Genomic DNA, 22168 nt, shown 5'->3' with positions numbered 1-22168 from the left:
ACAATTATGTTCTCTACCTGGAGATTGGCACATGAACAACTTAAAAATGACTAGGTCTGTCATGTAAACTATTCACACATTTGTTATTAGAGTTATTTAATTATGAATTGTTTCAGACATTTTGCATCACCAGCCTAACATATTCCCAAACAGCTATTGTACTTGAACTGTAAATGTCTGTATGCATATGTTTGTTTCCTCTGTTTTACTCATAGACAGTATATATAAAGGTTTTACCTTTACCTGCCCAAAATCAAATTACCGTCTTGGATTACTAAAGTTTTGTTGAATCTTATCCTATTTTACAGTTGTACATGTATATTTTGTGTTTAAATGAATGAATATGACATGGTGCACAGGTCTGTTATCGAAATAGCAATTGCTTATACAATCGCTCTCTGTCACACACACACAGACACACAGACACACAACGTCCACCGGCACATGAATGACCTCCCTCCTCCAGCACCCCCCACCCCCACAGTTGGTAGCGTCCGGGACGGAGCATCATGGCGATTGACGGTAAGAACTCGGTCTCAGGTGTCCTGCGGGACTCGTGTAAAACTTTGATCGGGGCAGAATAAACACGCTATTAGAAAAAAAAAATCACTTGGTAGGTTAGGAAGGCTGTCATTTTGTTCCCGGCTTTGTTTTTAAAATCCCTCCGTGAGTTCCGCAGTGCTCCGGAGCCGTGGCTGGGACAGCTAGCAGCATCACCCGCGCTGCTGCAGGAATGTTATGATCCCTTCATGGGATGCATGCTCTACGAGTGAAAGTGGACGCATATAGTCTCTCTGCTTTGTGTCATGTATGCGCAAAATATTCGATTAAGACACTCGTGAAATATGAAATCATTTAAATATTTATGTTAGTCTTAAACCGAAAATCACAGCAGGCTGTTTAGCATCACCTGACAACAACTTTGTTTTGTAACCGTAAACGATCTACATCACCTGGCGGATTAAAAAATAACGTTTGAGTTCGAAAACCTTCTGATAGATAAGCGTTAATATTGTGGGTGCATCATTGTCTGTATACATCAATGGGATGTTGATATTACTACAATTCATGAGTAACGTGTACAACATATGATGTGTAGCCTACACAATGACGACAGGTCAGATGTCTCCTGCTGGTTTTATGTAAAATGATGGGAACACATGACACTGAGCAGTGACAAAAACGATGGAGTCATTGAAGAGTACAGGCGCGTGCCTTGGTCCTGTCCCGTAATGTGGGCACTATTGTGTCACGTGCAGCCATGCGTGCAGCAGCAGTGTTTGTTGATACACCAGCAGAGAGAGAAAGAGGGGATACGGCTTCTTCATGAAGACATATCAGCGGTGACTCGCCAGTGGCACAGGGAATATAGGCTATCTCTGTAATTCATATATTGTAATCAATCTTATATTATTCATACAGCAGTGGTTCATTCTTACAAATCGCAACCCGTGCAGCCTAGACAGTTCTCTATTTATCTATGCAATCCCATGATGCAACTACTCAGCAAACAATTATACCTTACAAAGTTTATAATGTTCACTGTCTAGTAGTGACATTGTTGGAAATGTGTCACACTTTAGATCACACTAAAGTGTTGTACTGGACTGCAATATGCTGGGGAGAGTCCCTACATTTACATAGATGACAGGGTTACAGTAGTATGCTACACATCTTATTACAATGTAGACCAGTACAACATCTGATAAACACCTCTATGACAGTGTCAACACAAATCTAACGTCCATACAAGTAGACTTCATGAGTCAGAAGCCTTGTTTCGGATTACATTAAACTGTAAAGGTTTGCCAAATAAATGGGACATATGAATCAAAACTATTTACATCAGAGTTTTGTTTTAAATATGTCCTAAAACATCTTAAAACAAGTATTCAGTCAACCATTATGTAGCCCTTGGATTGATCTTGTACAAACTATTCTATAAGCAGTTGAAAAAGGGGATATAAGCTGTTCCTGGTATATTCTCCACAGGTCTTTGGCTGAGAAACAGTTGAAAACCTGTGCTTTATACAACTGAAGATTAAGGCAGTTAAAACGCTTTTCCTAAAAAGCCTTACTTTTAATTTTAGGAATATCAGTGACCGATGTATTACTGATTGCTACATTTGGCCACCTTTTGTGTTTCAGCAAGAACAGCCAACAGGTATTCTGTATCATTAAATGAATTGATACTTGTGTCTGAGCTTCCTCCTCACTCTGGGACCGAGGTTACACCTCAGAACATCTTCAGTATCCAATCCCCGAAGTAGGGAAATTACACATTAAGTCCACTGATTGTTGGTTGGAACTAGGCCTATTTGAACTGAGTTCAGGGGACATTATGGAAAGAAAATACCCACATTTAAAATAATACTTGGAAGATATTAGAGTGTTTTCAGTTCTGCCTTTCTGCTGTTTTCATGTACTTTTAAAATAGAACAAATTGGTTCTTCAGTCAAAGAAAAATAAAAGGAAATTATTTCTGATCATCTTTTATTGCATAAAAGGCATACATAAAAAAGAAAGATAGGGAGGGAGCTATTCTGCTGTTTCTCTGAAGTAATTCAAATTAATCCCTGACACAGTTTTGTAATTAAGAGCCACATTTATACAGCAGAGATCTGCTTCTGCCTCAGATACCTGAATGTACTAAGGTGTTGAGCCGAGAGAGATAACGTGTGTGTGTGTGTGTGTGTGTGTGTGTGTGTGTGTGTGTGTGTGTGTGTGTGTGTGTATAAGCCTTTGAATGTTTGAATGTGAGGAGGCGTGATACAAGTGTCTGTATCCTTTATTAAGTTAAGCCTCAGGAGGATTGTGAAGGAAATCGTGACATGTAAAACCTCAAAATATTTCTGTATAATGTAAAAGGATCTGAATAATTGGTGATAATTAGGTGAGATATGCCTTAAACTGATGATATATTCATAGTAACAGTGTTCAAACTGGTTCAAGCATCGAGGTCACCGAGGTCATGACCCCGCTTATTTTAATCTAAGACTTTAAAGAGGCCCTTTTAAGCTCATTTTCAGGTTTCATAATTGTGTTTTTTTCATCTACTGTGACACATTTACATGCTTTAATGTTTAGAAAGGGCTGCCTGTGCTGCACCTCGTTCACCCTCTGTCTGAAACCAGAGCCCAGTCTGCTCTGATTGGTTGGCTGGCTGGCTCGATTGTGATTGGTCTACCGCTTAGAGAGGTCCCCAGCCCTTATCCTAGTAAACCTACTTGGTAATAAAACCAATTTTGATTCTGAAATCTTCTAACTTAAATCACATTAAACAGTGAATACAAAATATTCAACTATTAGTTTTTAGCTAGGCCCCTCAAACATGCATATACAAATATTCTACTATCACAAAGTACCTCCTTGTTATGGCACATTCATATTAATGTGATGTTCTTGCATACCCATTTGAATGTGAGTGTTTCTTCTCAGTTCTTTCCAGCTAATCAGTTTTATTCAAAGCACCATCTGCCAGCTTCACTAACCTGAGGCAATGAACATGTGTTTCTTCAGTACATGGAATCATCTTTATAACCTTTGACTCCCAACTTTTCTTTCTCTCTCCCAGGAGGGGGGAGGAACTGTGGTGTTCACGAGCTCATCTGTGCAAGAAAAGGTAAAGCCATGTTTACAACCGAGAATTGCACTTGTGTGTCTGCATTAAATGGATGGTTCAGATTGTTTGAAGCAGCTCTGTAGGAGGCACTTATCCATAGTCAGCGTATTACTGTACCTGCAGGGGATAGATGTTGTAACACTTTCAGTTTGCAGAAACAGACCAAAGTAACAACACAGATGCTAGGCAATGTACTGTGGACGGGGGCAGCAGCAGAATGTAATTTAGCCACCTAAAAGACACAATATTAGTGGAACTGTATGTTAGGGCTGCTCAATTAATCGTATTTTAATCGCGATTATGATTATGGCTTGCAACCATTACGAAAACAACGTAATAGAAATAAAACGATTATTCTTTCATTATTACTTTTTTTTTTTTTCAGTTGAATTATACTTAAAGTTCAGGGTAATCAACTGTTAAAAACATACAGTTCACATTTTTTTCTCTCCAATAAATGGATGTTTTCAAAGTCAATGAATAATCGCATTTAATAATCGCAATTACAATTATTGACCCAAATAGTCGAGATTATGATTTTTGCCATAATCGTGCGGGCCTACTGTATGTTATATTTAGAATATTAACATTTAAACACCAAAGTCCCAGAAAAAACACTAACAAACTGACCTATCATGACAAGGGAAGACCAGCACTTCACAACTTCAACACTATAAAAAAAAAGACAGTCTAACAGCAAGGTAAAGCTATACAAATATATTAATTATAGCATACACTTAAATTTATATTATTTTAAGATGGGCTTTTATTTTAAAATATGTTTTGCTACTGTCCCATTGCTTTACATATGTGCTGGTACTCAAGTCAAAGTCAAATTTAATGTCAACCTTACTCAGTTTGTGTTTACAGACAGAGAGATCGAAATGACGTTTCCAACAATCCTGAATGTAAAATGATACAGTCTACAGATATGTATAAAATATGTATATCATATATACACAATCAACAGACACATTTACACATTATGCACACATTAAGATAAAAAAACACAACAATCAATATATACAAAATAACCGTCACTTCAATATCAATATCTTTGGTGCAAGATTGTCCATAAAATGTGCATTATTGCAGATTGTCCATAGCAGCCTATAAAAAGGTGTCTTGTGCTGGATTTGAGTATCTGAGTGTTTGTGGGGAGTTATAGTCCAGTGGGGGCTCCTGTCTGCTTCTCCAAACTGGTGGCTTGCTTTTCGCCATCTACCATAGAAAATACACAGACTGTGGATAAGTACCTCATTAATCCCTGCTTCAAACAACAAGAACTAGTATCACTTTATGTGTGTTTGTTTTGATCCCGAGCATAATGCTATGCGTGCTTTGTAATACTTAACATGACTTTAAAAGTAAAACAATTGCTATATCCAGTTTTACCTGACGTTTGGTGGAAACAAAGTGTTTCTAGTGTAGATAAACTACTGAAAGCATAATGACCGCCTGTGAATTATGCACGCCGTATCAAGTTTTGGTTTACTTCAGCAAAAGGCAGCAGCTGTGTTCATGATTTATTCAGCATCAAGGTTTTGTTTTTCGTATCAGAAGTCCATGTGTAAGCAACATTTCCAGATTGCCTACCTACTTTTTTAAACAAGCACACCCTTTAAACTCAAACAAAGTTAAACATGCACTGATCCAAAAGCTTCAAAGTTGGATAAGTAAATAGATTTATAAATGAATGGATAATTTATGCCCACAATGAGGATATATGTATCGCAACGATGTGTAACAGTCATTTGTTTCCCTTCTTTTTATGTCAGAAAAACAATTTATCCTAATGAACTCAAGTTTCTCTGAGGGTATTGTTCATTGCTTGTTTGCACTTTGAATGGTTCAGTCGCTGTGTTTGTTCGTCAGCTTGCTGAAGTCATTACCTGGTAGAAAAAGAGCAGATTGAATCCTGTTCACACGCCATGACAAATCAACATATTTACTCAGTTATGTTTTCTTGTTCATTCTGTTCAGACTGATAGAGAGAAAGGAAAGTGGCTGAGGGAGAAAAAGAAAAAGAATTCAATGTGCTCCGCTTTCTTGATAATGATGGGTTTTATAACAGAGAAATAACTGATTGATGGTTGAGCTGCTCGCCATGACTCAATTTGCCAGTGTACATGGATGGAGGCTTCAGGTTACCTCAGGTTACCTAAATTATTCAGCCCTTTTGACATATACAGAGCAGGGCCACGTATGAAGTGTCTTCACACTCCGGGCTACGAGCTGATCATTTAGACAAGCCGCCGCTGTTCCCGATGGCCGCAGAGGTCATTCTGGCTCAATCACCACCACCGTCTGCAGTGAGAGTTGATACGTAAGCCTGGAAAGTGCTGGCACGGACTTAAGTGTGAGGGATCTATTACATGTTGGATTACTTCAGAGCAGGACAACTTTGTTTTTCCCCTCTTCTTAGATCTTTTACTATCTATAGCAGCAGAATAGTGCTTTTTGGGAACAGCTGGTATTAAAGAGGATATTCATTTAGCAAAGGTAAGCTCCTGCCGCCACATCGCTTCTCTCTTATCTCACTCTCTCTCCTACTTCTCTTGCCATTCTTTGGAGTTTAGCATTCATCACTTTAGCAGTTCTGCGGCAGCACTAGTTGTCAGGCTGCAGTGGTCTCTGCCTGTTGCCATGGTGAAACAAGTCCATAAGTTCAATCTGTAGTCGGGAGGGGTGAGAAACTATGACTTATGTTTCTCTCCTGCTTTCTCATTTGTGCTCTCTGGGAAATCCAATTTAATCAGTGACAGGTGATGGTTGTTTTTTAAATGAGCCCCGGCTATAAAACCCATGGTACAACATTTGGCCTGCATTACCATTGCTTTTTTAAAATACATGTTATTATAGGGCTGCTACTTACACATCATTTGATAATCGAGTTGTCAGCTGCATATTTTCTTAAATCGCTCAATTCACTGTATCTATTAAACGTCAAACATTTTTGAAAAAGTCAACTTATGTTACCTAAACCTAGACTTATGTTTTTTTTTTTTTTTTAATACTACGATTACGAATTTTCAACACATAAGACAAAAAATGACAGCAAACCCTCACAACTGCCAGGGGACTGAGGAGAAAAATAAGCTTTGAGCTACTGTATGATGTTGTCAATGTTACTGTAATTAAATTATTATGGAATGTGATCTCTGTCAAATTAACTTCTAAATAACTCAAACGAAGAAGCTGGACATTTCTGGTAGTTTTGCTTAAAAATTTAAATTCTGATTCAAAGAACGATGCAAATAAATATCACTATCATTTTTTCTAGTGTATCCTGGAACAAAACTAATGTAGCAATGACAACTCTCGGCCTTGGAAGTAACAACGTTTTTCTTGCGGTTAGTAAGCTAATTAGCTGAACATGCTAACTTCTGCGGCCTATACAAACAAACACACTTGAATCGAATTCTTAGACATTTTATTCTTTGGTTTTGGTCCACCAAAGCACTGTGGAGATGTATAGCACTCCTACAGTTGCTAAGCTACGATTAGAACATGGTTGCTCAGGGGACAGGTTTAGTAAACAGTCAATAATAAACACCTGTGTGGGCGTTCAAAGCCTTCAAGATTGGTGACCCTAATAAAATACTGAGGGATTCATTGTTGAAAATGTCAACTGGGATCATAAAAACTGGTGTTAAAAAACCAGACACCACATATTATGGGTATTCATTTTACAAGCTGCCCTTTCCACTGGGGCATTTGGTCTTTAGAAATATCGTTCATGCTTCATTATCCATAAAACGTCCCCTTTTCTCCAGCTATTGCGATGTGGTGTGTCTGCGTTTTTTAACACATGAAGTGCAGGCCCGGTGCGGTTTGGCTGGTTTAGTCCATATTTCATTCAGACACAGCTCCTTTGAGGCTCTCATAAAAATAGCACATCAGCAGCGCAGAGCAGCATGGTTACATACAGTATGGTTGGCCTACATACACTGCTGTCGACTGTGTGGTGCCTTTGAAGTGGAACAACCTCTAACTCTTTAGAAACACAATATGCTCTACTGACAGGGCAAGATTTAAGGAGTTTGATTCCAAAATAAGATGCTTATTAGAAAGATGTACTTTTTTTTTTTACTTTAAACTTGAAGCCATTTGTTTTTATTAACAGCCATTTCTCTTAAGAAAACGATAAATGTAACTGTTACATATCTCCATAATCAGTATTATGTTGGTCTAATTTTTACATTATCTTTTTTTCATGTCTGTCTTTCCCCCCCCCCCCCGCCTCCCTTTATTTCTGTTTCCTCCTCAGTCTCTCCTGAGCTTCTGGGTGTCCTGTCTTCCATTACAGCCTTCATGGCGTTGATGGCTCTGTTTTTTCTTTACCTCAGCAACAAGCTGTCAGTGGCGAGTCCTGACGACCCGTCACATCTCAACGGGTTAAAGAACAGACATCCAGGTACTCATCACACACACAGACCAACCACAGTGGCTGCATTTACACACAGACATTAGGATGATAATTCAGTTATTTTGTGCAAAACATGTCCTCTTCCAAAGAAACACTGAAGATGTACAGACCAGGGAGCTGGAGAAATAAGATCAGGAACAGAAGGACCTCAGGGAGAACAGAAGGACCTCAGGGAGAACAGATGGGAACATAGCTGACGGACTGAAAAAGGAACGCAGGCAGGCATATATAGTCAGTGACATGAGTAATTACATTAACAAGAAACAGCTGAGGGCAAGTAAAGGCACAGGGGAGGCAAGGAGCTCACACACAGGTGGAAAGAATCAGGGCAATTACAAAGGCGGCAAAAAACACAAAGACAGGAATTCAAAGCAGACAAGACAAACATTTCAATTGCATTTAAAAATAAAACAGGAAACATCGAACACAAAAAGATCATGACAAGCGAATCACTTTATTTCTTATTCAGTTGCATCATCAGAGCACCACCGTAAGGTCCCCATCCTTTCATAGAGGACAATTAAATAAGCTCCAGTTGTGTAGGGGTAAAGGCAATAAGATCCAATCCAATACGCACATAAAGAAGTGGGTGTTGACACTTTTTTTATTATACTTTTTAGTGCAATGTGTCCCAATAGTGGTTTCATATGTGTTTGTATGCTGAGCTTTGAAGCTGCATAGTTTTCCTAAATAAGCCAAGATGTGTGAAAAGCTAAATCTGAATTATGGAATCATAATTCAGATTCAGTTTTTATGAAAAAACATGATTCATTTTAGAGCCACTGTTGGTGTTGTTGTTGCAGGTGGTTTGCATATCTACAGTAGGCCTACAAATAATGCAGTATCAATATTAATGTATCTGTTTCCGTAACAGATCAGCTGCTACTTCAATCAGGAGAGACGGTTTTGATGTAAGAATACATATTTATTACGCAGATACACAAATGAATGTAATGGTAATTTTGGCGATTAGGCCCCGTTGTGCAGGAAGTATCATTCGGGAGGGTAGAGCCGATCCGATGAAACCCCCCTGGGGTCTAGACCCTGGTGGTGGTGAATGGATGGTTGGGTCGATCTGAAAGGGAGGGGCTTAGCTTGACCCTGGATTCAGAGGGACAGGAGGTGAAGAGGGGTGGAGGGGGGTTGCGTCGAGTCACCTGAAATGACAGCTTTCAGAGGGGAGAGCAGATTTAAAAGGTTTGACAGAGCATTATGATAGGCTCTTGGGAATAGAGCGAAGTGATTAGTTAAGCTGGAGAGTGACGCCCCCGGTCACTTATTGAGAGGAGAGAGAGTAGTAACATGGGAATAGAAATACATGAAGAGTAAAGACGGTCTTCCTGGTTGAACTTGCGCTGAGCTTCATTTGTTGACAATCAATAACGTTGTGATCAAAAAGTGTGTTGCTATTCGATAAACCCCAAAAGATTGATATACAGGATCAAAAATGAGAATATATCTGCAAGGTTCTGGGCAACACCCAGTCCGAAATAAACAGTTTGGGGAGCAACACTGAGAATGAAAAAAACATTTGTTTAAGTTGTGTAACATTTTTTGAACTGCTGCTACGCCGGGTTTATAAATGAATGTAAATGTTATTGTGGTTAAACAATTAAACACGAGAATACAAGAACACTGTACCGGTAAGATAGCTCTTGCTTCAAAACATGTATAACAATCTTAGGAGTATTGTTTCAGCTCACATTGTGATGCTGGCTCCACACCTTGCTAACAACCACATGTCCTATCAGCGCTCTGATGAGATAATCTAGCGTTCCTGCGTCCCCGGCTGAGAGATGGCCTTCTTCAAGAGTTTCCAGCAGAACCTCCCCACTGTCAACATTTCCTCCCTCTTGGACTCGGTCACCAGCCGCGTGGACGACCTGGCCACGGCCGTCAGCGACGCCACGTACGCCGTCAGCGACCAGCTCACCGAGCAGGTCACCACCATCATCAACAAGGTGGACGACGGGGAGAACAACGGGCAGGAGGCGGGTCAGACTTCCACGGCACAGGAAGGAAGAAGCAAGGCCAGCAACACCGGATCAAAGAGCAACCAATCCGGGGAAAACAAAGAGGCCGAGTCCGCTCCGAACCAGCCGGAGTGGGAATGGAGGGAAGGATGCTGGCGAGTTAAAAGGACAGAAGCCGAGTTAGAAGAGGAAGAGAAGAGGAAGAATGAGGAGAAGGAGCAGCAGGAGAAGAAAGAGCAGAGGAGGAGAGAACGGAGAGAAAAGCAGCTGGAGAAAGAAGCCAAGGCACAGAAAGACGAATCCCAAGATGGAGAGCAAGAGAAGGATGGTGATTGTGGACAAATCAGAAAGGGGAGCGATGGCGGAGACAACTCCATGGATCAGAAAAAAGAGAATGACTGTGAAGAATCAGCTCGTCCTCAACAGGAAAAGCAAAAAGAAGACGGAGGAGAAGAGAAGGAGGTGGCGGACAGCCTTGAGAGAGAGGGAGATGACGAGGAAGAAGCCGAAGTGACCAAGTGTTCAACAACAGGGAAAAAGAAGAAGTCAGACAAGAAGAAGAAGAAGAAAAAAACGAAAGACGATGGGAGGAATTCAGACGAAGCCTCGGAGGTGGAGAAAAAGAAGGCGAAAGGGAAGAAGAGCAAGAAGAAAAAGAAAGCAAACAAAGGTTAGATGCTGCTTCTATGTCACCGCCTCCGTTTCTACTTTTCTCCTTCTCAATCTAAATACTTGGATTTCTTAAACTGAAGTTCTTACCCTGAAATCCACTTTTCCAGCGTGCTGAGTGCCGGTTTCAGCTTCTGTGTCGTTGTTCCTGTCTCCTGCATTTATTTAAACGTTGCACACATTGTGTTTTGTGAGAGAAATGTAACGTTTGAACAAGAGTCTCCGTGTTTTTCTGTCCAGAGGGAGTTTTATCCGACAGCGAGGAGGAGAAAGGCCCCGAGGACGCGGCTCCACAGAACAAGACTTCAGCGTGGAGCAACAAGAGCAAACAGTCCACAGAGCAGGGGGGCTACAGCAGTGAAGCCTCCAGCGGACGAGGTGAGAGGGGGGCAACATGGTATTTAACCTGAGGAGCACATACGGGGAAGAACATAAAACATATATGAACACTACATAAGAGACACACTGCTTATGTGTTGAATAGGAAATAAAGAAAACCATTAAAGACGATCAGATAGATATGTGTTTATCTTACACTTCCTGATTCTATGTGTTATTCTAAATCAGTGTTTCTCAAACTTTTTCATACCAAGGACCACTTAACCAATAAAAAAACACTCGCGGACCACCTAACTGCACAAATATCCCAAAACACATCGTTTTTCTAGAACAGATTACAAATCGCCTGAAAATGGTACAAGCAGGTGACGTAGGTGTTGCGCTGGGCTATATCATGCAATCGAAAGTGAAACTGAAGCTCGCTCCATTGCGGAGATATTCCCGCGAGAGTGCGGAAAACTTAAATTAACTTATTTATTTAAAATGTGAAATGTTATCAATATACTCACGGACCACTAGGGGGCGCTCACGGGCCACCAATGTTCCGCGGACCACACTTTGAGAAGCACTGTTCTAAATCAATAGTTTCACATTGTGGTAAATACCCGTATTTCATTTCTTGCAGTGAGATAGAGGAGAAGAGTTATACCACATTTCAAGGGATGTTTGACTATTCCTTTTATTGTCATTGTAACATTATATAGTTAACTATTGTCTATTTTTACAACAAACATACATTATGAGTTGATTTGTTGTTGCTGCATCATACTTCAAATTTCATAAACCATTAAAACTTTGGAGAATTAATAATAACAACGATTGTTTGAGTTTGATGAATCTAGGCTGTATTAGAAGTTAACCTGACTCTCTGGTGGACTGTATGTTGCATACATAATGAATTTCTCCACCGAGGACAATACGTCTCGGGTAACACCGCTCTCTCGTATCCCGTTACTCCCCCCTGTCCCCTCTCTCTCTCTGTCACTGTCCTAAAAGCAGCCAACAGCATCCAGAGAATAAAGAAGAACTCGTCCCTCGGGGAGCCCCGGCCTCCTCCCTACCAGGACGAGGGCTCGGGGGGGCGCGTGTCCTCTCGATCGCGGTCAGAGCGAGGGGTCCGCAGGGGCTCTTCGGCGCAGCGCTGCGACAGCCCCCGCTCCAGTGAGGCCAGCGCTGACCAGGACACTGAGAGCTACCTCAACAAAAACTGTGAGGAGGACATCCCCAGTGACAGCACGGCTGTTCTGGGACCAGAGGTGAGGCCAACGCTCTCTGTGCCTTTAAAGGTCACCTATTGTGAAAAATCCACTTCTCCATGTCTCTTCTACATCAACATGTGTCCCCTCTTCTCCATGTCTCTTCTACATCAACATGTGTCCCCTCTTCTTCATGTCTCTTCTACATCAACACGTGTCCCCTCTGTGTAAAGAGATTCTGAAAGTTTCAGGAAAAAAGATTATCTCACTTTTGTCCTGATCTATTTCTATAAAAACCTGTCTGAAAATGAGCTGATCAGATTTTGGCCACTTTATGATGTCATAACAAGGTTTTGGCTTGTGTAACCATTAGCCAATCACCAGCCAAGGTAACCCCCCCCCCCCCCCCTTATCACCTGAATCTCCTCCTAGAGCACCATTGTGTTCTTTGTAACCAAATCTCTCTCAGAGGGGCGTGGGGAGGGGCTCCTTATTTTCATCTAAAGTAACAGACAGAGAATCAGCACTTTTGAAACAGGGCTGAAACAGAGGGGATTATGGGTAATGCTGCAATGATCTGTTTGGTGTTTGGAGCCAAACACTTCAGAGACATGTTCTCTATATATCTGAGACCTATAATATATTGATGAGAAACAGTATAATACGGGACCTTTAAGCAGCACACTCTTTTAATGGTAGTAATATATTGTATATTTACCCCTTTACCTGCCCTGTGGTTCACCATGACTGAAGTGTTAAAAGCCCTCCTTATTGCCAGCTTATAACATATTTATGTTAAGACCACTACTGTAATTACATGGTTTGTTTACTGTTCAAATGTTACTTAGGTTACAGTTCAGGTCATCTCAACATAAGGAGACGGGGCATGAGGGATGCACCAGCATGTTTCCACAGAATAGCTTAGTGTCAAATCTGGCTCCTAAGTATCATTATATATTTCATATCTTTCAGAAGTGCATCTTGAAACTTGTTTAGGGTTATTATTTAGAAAATAAAAAACAGCTAAAAACAGATTCTTGTAGGACAAAAAATCCCCAAATTTGCTCCTTATCTTAATTGTTTTGACTATTTAACGTGAGGGGCGTTCAAGGTTAATTTCTCTGTTTTTTTACTTCCTTTATATTGCCCAAAACTTTTTCTGACCTCTACTTCTCGCAAACAGTGCTGAACTCATATGTTTTGCATCAGGGAACACAAGAGCTTTTGAATGTGGGAGAAAAATATGTCAGATCCGTCTTTTCTTTTTATTTATTATAGAGGAAATCCATAAAAACCTACAAGCCTTAAACAGAAAAACAGTATCAAAAATAGTTTGAGTCTTTCTTGTGACAATGTTATCTCACCTCTTATCTAAAATTAGAGTGACAGACAGGAAGTATATTATCTGACCTTATACTGTTCAGGAAGAGAACACTTCAGATTCCCTCCTCTTTTATGCTAACCGTGTCTTTAATACTGATTCTCTCATTCGCTCAGGACGGCTCCGGTCCTCACCTCCCCACCGCCTACGAGCCGGAGCCATTCGCCAAATACGGCACCCTGGACGTGGCCTTCGAGTACGACTCCGGGGAGCAGTGGTTGGCCGTCACGGTCACCGCGGCGACAGACATCCCCGCTCTGAAACAGACGGGAAACATCGCCTGGCAGGTCCACCTCGTCCTGCTGCCCACCAAGAAGCAGCGAGCCAAGACGGGCGTGCAGAAGGGGCCGTGTCCCATCTTCACGGAAACATTTAAGTTCTCCAGGGTGGAGCAGGACGCCCTCGGGGACTACGCCGTGCGCTTCCGCCTGTACAGCATCAGGAGGATGAAAAAGGAGAAGGTCCTGGGAGAGAAGGTGTTCTACCTGACTAAGCTCAACCTGCAGGGGAAGATCGCGCTGCCTGTCACCCTGGAGCAGGGCTCTGAGCTCACGGTGAGAACACTTTGTACATTTCTATCCAGGCACAGTTTCATCTGAAGCACTGGGATTTAGTTTGACAACGAACATCCCAACTGAATACCTGAGAATATATTGCCTCTTTTTTTTTTTTTTTCATTAGTCAATTCATTTTTGGATCTATAAAATGATGAAACTGTGAAAAATACGTATTGGATTTTCTAACAGCCCAATGTGACGTCTTTAGATGTTTTTTGTTCCACCAACAGTCCCATTAACAATCAATATAACATCATGTAAGACAAGCAGGAGGAGGAGGGAGTGGAACCAACCAATGTTGGGCATTTTTGCGTGATCACAAGAGTTGCTGTTTCAACATTTATTAGTCAACTAATCATACGTTGTAAATGAGTCTTCTCATTATTTAAACAAGGTTCAGTTCTTGTGTTAAAGATTAGGGGCTTCATTTCAATGCTACATTTCACTGCGATGACTCCTTTACCCAGAATGTCAACGATAGAGACAGTCAATTAAGGACTGGGTCAAGGTGACAGAGATAAATGTAATCATTTTTTGCGATTAATTCTGAAGAGATCTGTACCAAATGTCATGATAGTTTATCCAATAATTATCTGTAGAAATGTTATTTAAAGCCCCAAATGGTGGCACGGGAAGCACATTTGGAGGATTACAAAAATCTTTAGGGTTTAGAAGCAAATTCTGTACAAAATTGTCATGGTAATAAATCTCATCATTTCTTTGTGAATGAAAGTGTTGGAACGCCTGACCTCCGTTACTAGAACGAAGCTGCTCATTCGGCTAAAAGGTTCTTAATGTAATTTATTAGCCTGGTTGAAAGTCCAAATGAAAGAAGACTTACTTTAACATACTGTAAAATATCCCACTGATGCCTTCTGTGTGTGTGTGTGTGTGTGTGTGTGTGTGTGTGTGTGTGTGTGTGTGTGTGTGTGTGTGTGTGTGTGTGTGTGTGTGTGTGTGTGTGTGTGTGTGTGTGTGTGTGTGTGTGTGTGTGTGTGTGTGTGTGTGTGTGTGTGTGTGTGTGTGTGTTTCATGTTACCAGGGTTGTGGCTCTGTGGTGAGCGTGTCTCGCAGCGCAGGAGCTCTGTCCTATCGCTCCACTGAAGACTCCTCCCTGCCGGAGCTCCTGCTGGGTCTGCTCTACAACTCTGTCACGGGACAGTTATCTGCTGAGGTCGTCCAGGGAAGCCACTTCAAAACCCCGGCGTCGGAAAAACCCGTCAGTGCGTACAAAAGCTTCCACGTTAAACCTTTTTACTCTGTGACAACTTCCTTTCTTTAAAATGTAATGTTGCTTCCTCTAAGTGTGCAGATCACACTCAGCAATTGTTTGGCAAAGCAGATGGGCAAGGCTCCCAGCAGCATGTTAAAAAAAAAACTAATTACCGCCATTACATTTTATAATGTTTCCTGGCAACAATAACAACTGCTTTTTAAGAACCAAAGTGCTTAACGCCATAATGCTGAAACAATCGCTGTGTGTCAGAGTTCCCATGAAGCTGACCTTGTGGTGTATCTCGATCTTTAAACTGTTTCCTCTCTTTCTTCCTTCTAACTGTGTGTGCCACAGACGGTCTGTTCTGTTGTGTTAAACACTTTGTTGGGGGGCAGCTTTATGTCATGAGAGGTAAGTCAGCAGTGAATCACTTGTAGTTAGACATCATGGTTAGACATATGTGAACGGTATATGCTCAGGTTTTGTTCTAAAAAGGTTTAAGGACTTGAAAACTGTCCACAGTGATATATGTTGATTGTTAGAGTAACAAGGACAATCATTTTGAAAGGAAAGGAATGTGGATTTGTTTAAAATGTTACTGTTAATGCTGTACGCACCACAATAGAAATGGACAGAGATATCTAAACAATCTGGCAAATAAAGTTAACTCGTGTCTTCATAGGTACCAACATGGGTACCTATAAATATCTATTTTTTAAACTGACTATCAAAACAAAACCATTATGTTAATGTACAGTCACTGACTTTTGATTATAGCAGGGCTTTTCAAAGTGTGAGACCTCCCCTCAGGCAAAGCTTGGAAAAAGAAACCTCCTCACCCATCCAGAGCTTACTTCTTAACTACATTTCTGGTTGCCTATGGGATCATGACTATGTTATTGGATCCTATACCTACTCAGCAATTGAGGCAAAACAGCTTAATATTGCTGTTTGAATTATCTCTACACTACATGTCATACATAAAAAAAAGGTAACTTACTAGTTTCTGATCCTTGGAAGGTGGGAGAAACTTCCCCAAAACGGATCTATCTCTGGGTTATCTCTTAAACCTAATCACATTTAGGGTAATTTCGATTATTTTTGGATAGCTTATGTAATATTTTTGCTTATCTGACACTGTCTGGAGGCCCCCTGTGGAGACCTGTCTTCCACTTTGAAAACTCTCGATTAAATCCCAAGATATTAAATCGATATTTAAACCCTCCGCCTCAGTTTGTTGCAGTACTGATATCCCTCCACTGGATGGCTCTCTCTGCCCGCTCTCTTTCAGACACCTACGTGAAGCTGACCATGCTGGACTCCAAGGGGAAGGAGATGTCCAAGTGTAAGACTGCCGTGTGCCGCGGGCAGCCCAACCCCACCTACAAGGAGACCTTCCTGTTCCAGGTGGCGCTCTTCCAGCTGTCCGAGGTGTCTCTGGTGCTGTCGGTGTTCTGCCGGCGGAGCAGCATGAGGCCCAGGGAGCGGCTGGGCTGCGTCTCCCTGGGCCTCAACAGCACCAGCGAGGACCAGCAGGCCCACTGGACAGAGATGAAAGAGGCGGAGGGGCAGCAGGTCTGCCACTGGCACACACTGACCAACACATAGGGGGCGGAAGATTCAAGAAGACTGAGATTTTTACACCATTCCCAGAGTTTCAGGGGGGGGGGGGTAGCAGAAGCACCAGGAGGGATGTGTGTGCGCTGCGTACAGGTGTGTAGGGTTTCACTGCCAGAGACTGCATGAACACCCTTTAATCTGCCACAGACTTTTATTGGCGGAGGTGGAAGCTTCAGCGCCAGCCTTTTGATGACAGAGAAAAATGCAGAGGCAGACAGACTGAGAACGAATGACATTATCATTACTGAACTTAAAAGAAAGAGTTCTTCCTACAGCAAGGTCTGCATGAAACTGTTTACAGGACACATTTTTCTGTCTCTGAATCTTGGACCAAAGAGCTCGGTCCATGACCAGCAGACTCCTCCCTGTCTCTTGTTCTTCTTCTCTGGATTTAAGCTGCCACCAGCATACCAGACATTTCTCTATCAGTCATAGCCATTGACAAAAGAGAAGGCAACGAAAAGACTGTTACAAAAGGGCCTACAACATGCTGCAACTATGCTTACAAGCTATGCTTTGTACAGATTGTTTACATGCACACGACGTTATGCAAGATCCATTTATCATTTCCCCTCTTTTATGGCTTTTGGATTATCACTCAAATGGTTTACACAAAGACACTTTATTATTTGATTTATTTTTGGTGTTGCATAACTCGCTACACTATGCATCCAACTCCACTTTAAGCTGGAGGAGTGAAATTCTGTCTTCCGCTCGCTGAGTCTCTTTCAGAATTGGACACAGCCCTGCATGCCACTGTATCAAAGAGCAGCTTCCTTTCCTGTGTAGTACAGATTGAGCCTGTTTCACCATTCAGCCTTCTGACAACTCAGCCATGTTCATTCATGTAGAAACATGGTGCTTCCCGCTGAGGAGGGATATGCATAAGCCTGCGCAGTCCACTAAACCTGGCTGCTTCTCTGCCGCTGACAGCAGTGAAGTGAGCCGGAGTGGCAGAATGAAATTACATTAAAAAGGAACATTTTCTGATTACAAGGGAATAGGAGAAGGATAATTAAATAAAGGCGGAAATCAATTAAAACACCGTGCAGGAGTGTGAGTAATCTGGTTTTACATGCATCTGGAACAAAGCCAATTTCATTAGCTATGAGTCAGAAAATCCCCCCAAAAAACATCAGTGCAGACTCCACAGCCACACCCCGAGTTTCATGCTGAAGCCCTCCCTCTTCTCTCCTCTGGCTGAAGCTGAGGGGTGTGGGATGCATTTTTCTCGTCTCAGTGATGTCAGACCTGACCCCGTCCTCTGGGTTCGGGGCCCTGCAGCTACACTTCGCTCTGACAGTTCCTGCAGAGCCACATTTTCAATTTAATTCATTATAAGATACACACCAGATGTGTAGCATTCCTGAGAGATAAACAAATGGCTTTTGATTGCAGAGATGGGAATCACAGCCACTGGAGTGTTTTCATTAGAATGGCATTTTGTTCTAAGCACAATTTGTGCATTACCAGCATTTACAACCCTTTAGTTCCACTTTTTGGGAAACGACTGACCAATCTCATGCCAGTATGAAGTTTATAGTTTGCTTACAGACAGCAGCTGGGTTATTTAGCATTAAGTTAACTATGTAAACCCATTTCTGCCCAAAAAAATACTTCAAAAATTATGAGATAGCTTCTTAAAATGACTTATCTCAGGAGCTATAAGCTAGGGCTAGGCAGTTTCATTTTTACTACCCAGACCAGACAGTGGTATCAATCCTTTCATCAAAGAAACTGGGGAGATTTAAACATTATTACCAAACAACTTATTTTAAAGAAAACTCAGATTCCCTCTTCCTATCTTTAGGACATATCAAATACTCAACGTGCAGGAGTGTGTTTTTTGTAAAAGTTAAGAAAAGAACGAGGCTATACGTCAGAAACTGTTTTAACAATGTTTTTATTTCCATTAATCTGGCCTTCAATGGTATGTCTGACGCTGTCATCACAGCTCAGGCAGCGCTGCAGGGGGCTGGAGGCGGACCCTCACCCTGGATCACACATAGTTTCACCCAACACCCAGCAGAGGGACCGCAGCCTTTAGGGGGAAAAGTATCCTGCCCCGGGCCATGGAAAACCAGCTGTGCCACATATCCTAGAGGAGAGGGGGGGAGGTACTGACTTCCAAAAAAATACCATCTAATCCCATTTATGCCCCAGGACAGGTAATTATGAGGCCCCTAGGAGCTGCAATAAAAGCGTTCAGGTGAGAAGACAGGCTGGTTTTTAAAGTGTGGTGCAGCACGAGTGCACATTTCCATTTTAGACTTGTGTAATTAGGAATCTGGCTCGTTACCCTGTTTACCTAACATGCCTAATGTAATGGTTTTGAGGCAGCGGCAGCGGCAGCAGCAGCAGCAGCAGCCACCTGGAGCAGGTAGAGATTTGGCTTCAAAGACACTTTATGACTGTGCCAGAAGCTTCTTTTCATTTTATGACATTCTGTTTCAAGTTGACCTTCCCAAGAACCAGGACATCTTGACGTCCATAAAACACTTTCCTGCCCGAGTGCTGCTCTCAGGTCTGATAGGTTCCCCCTCAAGCATTTAGTGGCACAAGCTAGTTTTCCTTGGTAATGTAATAAAGATATACGGCTAAGTCCTGTTGGGACTTCTTAAGGATAAGGAATAATGAACTACAATGTTTTGTTATTTTATTGAATGTGTCATCAGTTTAAAAAAATCTTTTTTAATAATATATTCAATAAATATACAGGAACCATGGACTTGTGAGAGTTTCTGTTTCATAAAAGCATCCTCACAGTTATAATCTTATTTAGGGGGAAAGCATCATTAATTTGTTTTTTTTTTTAAAGGTATGTTTTTAGGTTAATGTTTTGTTCAGATTGCACAATTAAAGTCTGATCAAATAAAGGATTTTGGATTTATAATACATGATGGAAAGGGCTCCAATGGATCGCCTTCTGAACGTAAGTACCATGCAGAGTGGAAATGGATGTACCAGACTGCAACCACTCACACGCTGCACCCGAAACAATGCTCTGAAGCAGCAGACATCGTACCTATTTGGCAAAGAAAACATTCATCAAGCAATGGTAAAAAACAAACAAAGTGGAACCAATATGGCGACACTAAAGTGACGTTTCTGCCTGAGCCGGGAGAGATCTATACAGGAGGCATGGACATGGCGGGACATTTCTATTACATCTGTCGCAGCGCTTTAACTGGAAATATATTAAAGAGAGTAGTTTGAAATGTTGGAAAACATGCTTATTTACGGTCTGGTGGAGAGTAAGATGATACTATTTATTCATTCAATATAAGGCTTACTTTAGCCTGTTGCCGGTTAGCTTAGCAAAAAAACAGCTTGTCATGTTTACACCTTATGCTTTGTTTGGATTCAACAAACACAACATTAGTAAGTGCGCTTCAAAGATACTGAGAGGAAGATTTTGGTACGAGTTAAGGACAGAGACAGGCTAGTTGTTTTTCAACCAGTTTCCATTCTTTATGCTAATTTAAGCTAGGCTAAGTTGACAGATTTCAGAGCTGTAAATATCTAACTCTGCACATGAAAGCAAATAATTGTATTTCCTAAAACGTCAAGCTACTCCCTGTAATCTTTTTGATTCATTCGTATATTATTATCCTAATTGTGTTAAATGTATCCTTCTTTACAATTACAACTTTAATTAGACATCCAAACATTTTCATTTTCTGATTTTGGCAGCAGTGATTCATGACTTGGTTGCACTTCAGTAAGGGACATTGTAACCATTGGCTGGTTGTTATTATTATTACATTTAAAACATGAATACTTGAATCTCAGACCAGTTTTACAAACATTATTCAACACCCTATAGCATAAAAAACAGGCCATTTTCAAACACTCGTCGAAGAGTGCAGATCCTATAAGCATAACAAAATAACAAGATGGTGGCTGGTTTCCATGACAGATTTGAGGCATTATGGTGACCGCTGAAGTGAATTCCTTCTGAACATGTGACAATACTAAACATGATTGGGTCTTCAGTCGAGGTCCTGTTTCCTTCTCCAACCAATGAGTTTGTGTCTGATCTCCAACAGGCGGAGGATCTGGAAAAAGTTTGTCCATCAAAAAAGATTTACACATTTAGATTTAAAAGAAGATTTTTCCAATAAAATACCTCTGACCCTCAGTGCTCGTCTTGCGTACAACAAGTAGTTTGTTACTGTGAAAATTAAAAAAAAATCGAAGTGTCAGCCGTGTACTGCTGATGCCCTCCCAGCTGAAGCTGGCGACAGGCGGCTAGCGAGCGCAGCACGATATCAGTCCGTCAGTGAAGCAGCTCCAGCTCCATTGTAAGGTAGAGTTAATGAACAACCGTCCTCTTTCCTCGGCGACCGTTAAGAGGTGCAAATGACATCTGTAGTGGTTGATGATTGAGCGTGATTGAAGAACATGAAAAGGGAAGAGTGACATCCACTGAAAAGGCTCATTTTCTTGGCAGTCGTCCCTTTCAGCTTCCACTCTTCACATTTCCAGTAAAGTTGTGGATTAGACCACCCAGCCAACAGCTTTAAAGGTCTTGTCTCCCCCCCTGGGCAATATCCTCACCACCAACTTTTCCTTTGTGCATTTATCTGGCAGTCCATCCATCTTCACCACTGCGTGCAGAGGGAGCTTCCAGTCCTTCAGCCCTCTCTGCTTTTGGCTCTTTGCTGGGCCACTCAGCCCGGTGCTATATGAACTTAAAGCACTTGGTCTTGTCGTGGGGCAAACGAGTCTTAAACAGCACAGAGTCCACGCGAAACTGTGTGTACAGCAGCGGCATGTAGCCGTACACTTTGACGAAGAAGTTGATGCACTTGTGGCGTTCGTGGAAATGGGAGTCGTCGTGTGAAAGGGCCTGAGGGCAGCCGGGACAGCGGAAAGTCCAACGTGATGTCACCTAAAGATGGACAAAGAGACAGTATAGTCATATGTGTAGGCAGTATTTCACAGCACAATGCTGCTGTAGGAGGGGATGGTGCAATGTAGGATAACAAAAACACTCATTAGGATTATCTACAATACACTACAAAATAAAATAAAAATGCCATTTATTAGTTTCATGGACGAGCATGAGTTGAGGAGGCCATCTTTTTGATTGGGACCCATCAGCATAAGCCTCAGTCTTTTAACACCATAACACTTGGGCAGGACAGTAATATGTAATATACT

The 22168-nt window shown here is 41.6% G+C and overlaps 2 protein-coding genes across 10 annotated transcripts in view; one reads left to right on the top strand and one right to left on the bottom strand.

Annotated features, from left to right (window-relative positions):
• Nucleotides 1-415: 415 nt before the first annotated feature.
• Nucleotides 416-21071, top strand: syt14b (synaptotagmin XIVb). 9 transcript variants are annotated; one of them, XM_079644751.1, is made up of 10 exons: nt 493-522; nt 3575-3622; nt 7972-8039; nt 9803-10694; nt 10934-11071; nt 12032-12288; nt 13726-14163; nt 15209-15389; nt 15737-15793; nt 16674-21071. In XM_079644751.1, the coding sequence occupies exons 4-10, from the start codon at nt 9848-9850 to the stop codon at nt 16988-16990; spliced, it is 2235 nt and encodes a 744-aa protein (XP_079500877.1). In that variant the 5' UTR covers nt 493-522; nt 3575-3622; nt 7972-8039; nt 9803-9847; the 3' UTR covers nt 16991-21071. The 9 variants fall into 9 exon arrangements, with proteins under 9 accessions (XP_079500880.1, XP_079500879.1, XP_079500877.1 ...); XM_079644746.1 differs by having other exon boundaries at nt 12029-12288; XM_079644748.1 differs by having other exon boundaries at nt 9750-10694; nt 12029-12288.
• Nucleotides 18889-22168, bottom strand: part of extl3 (exostosin-like glycosyltransferase 3) — a 32648-nt gene continuing 29368 nt past the window's right edge. The window contains exon 6 of the mRNA XM_079644745.1: nt 18889-21896. Coding sequence (XP_079500871.1) covers nt 21687-21896 — 210 coding nt within the window. The 3' untranslated portion in view covers nt 18889-21686. The remainder of the gene's footprint in view (nt 21897-22168) is intronic.

Source organism: Notothenia rossii (assembly GCF_949606895.1).
Source record: "Notothenia rossii genome assembly, chromosome: 8".
NCBI lineage: Eukaryota > Metazoa > Chordata > Actinopteri > Perciformes > Nototheniidae > Notothenia > Notothenia rossii.
The sequence above is the reverse complement of the archived record's forward strand: the minus strand, read 5'-3'. Positions and strand labels throughout refer to the sequence as shown.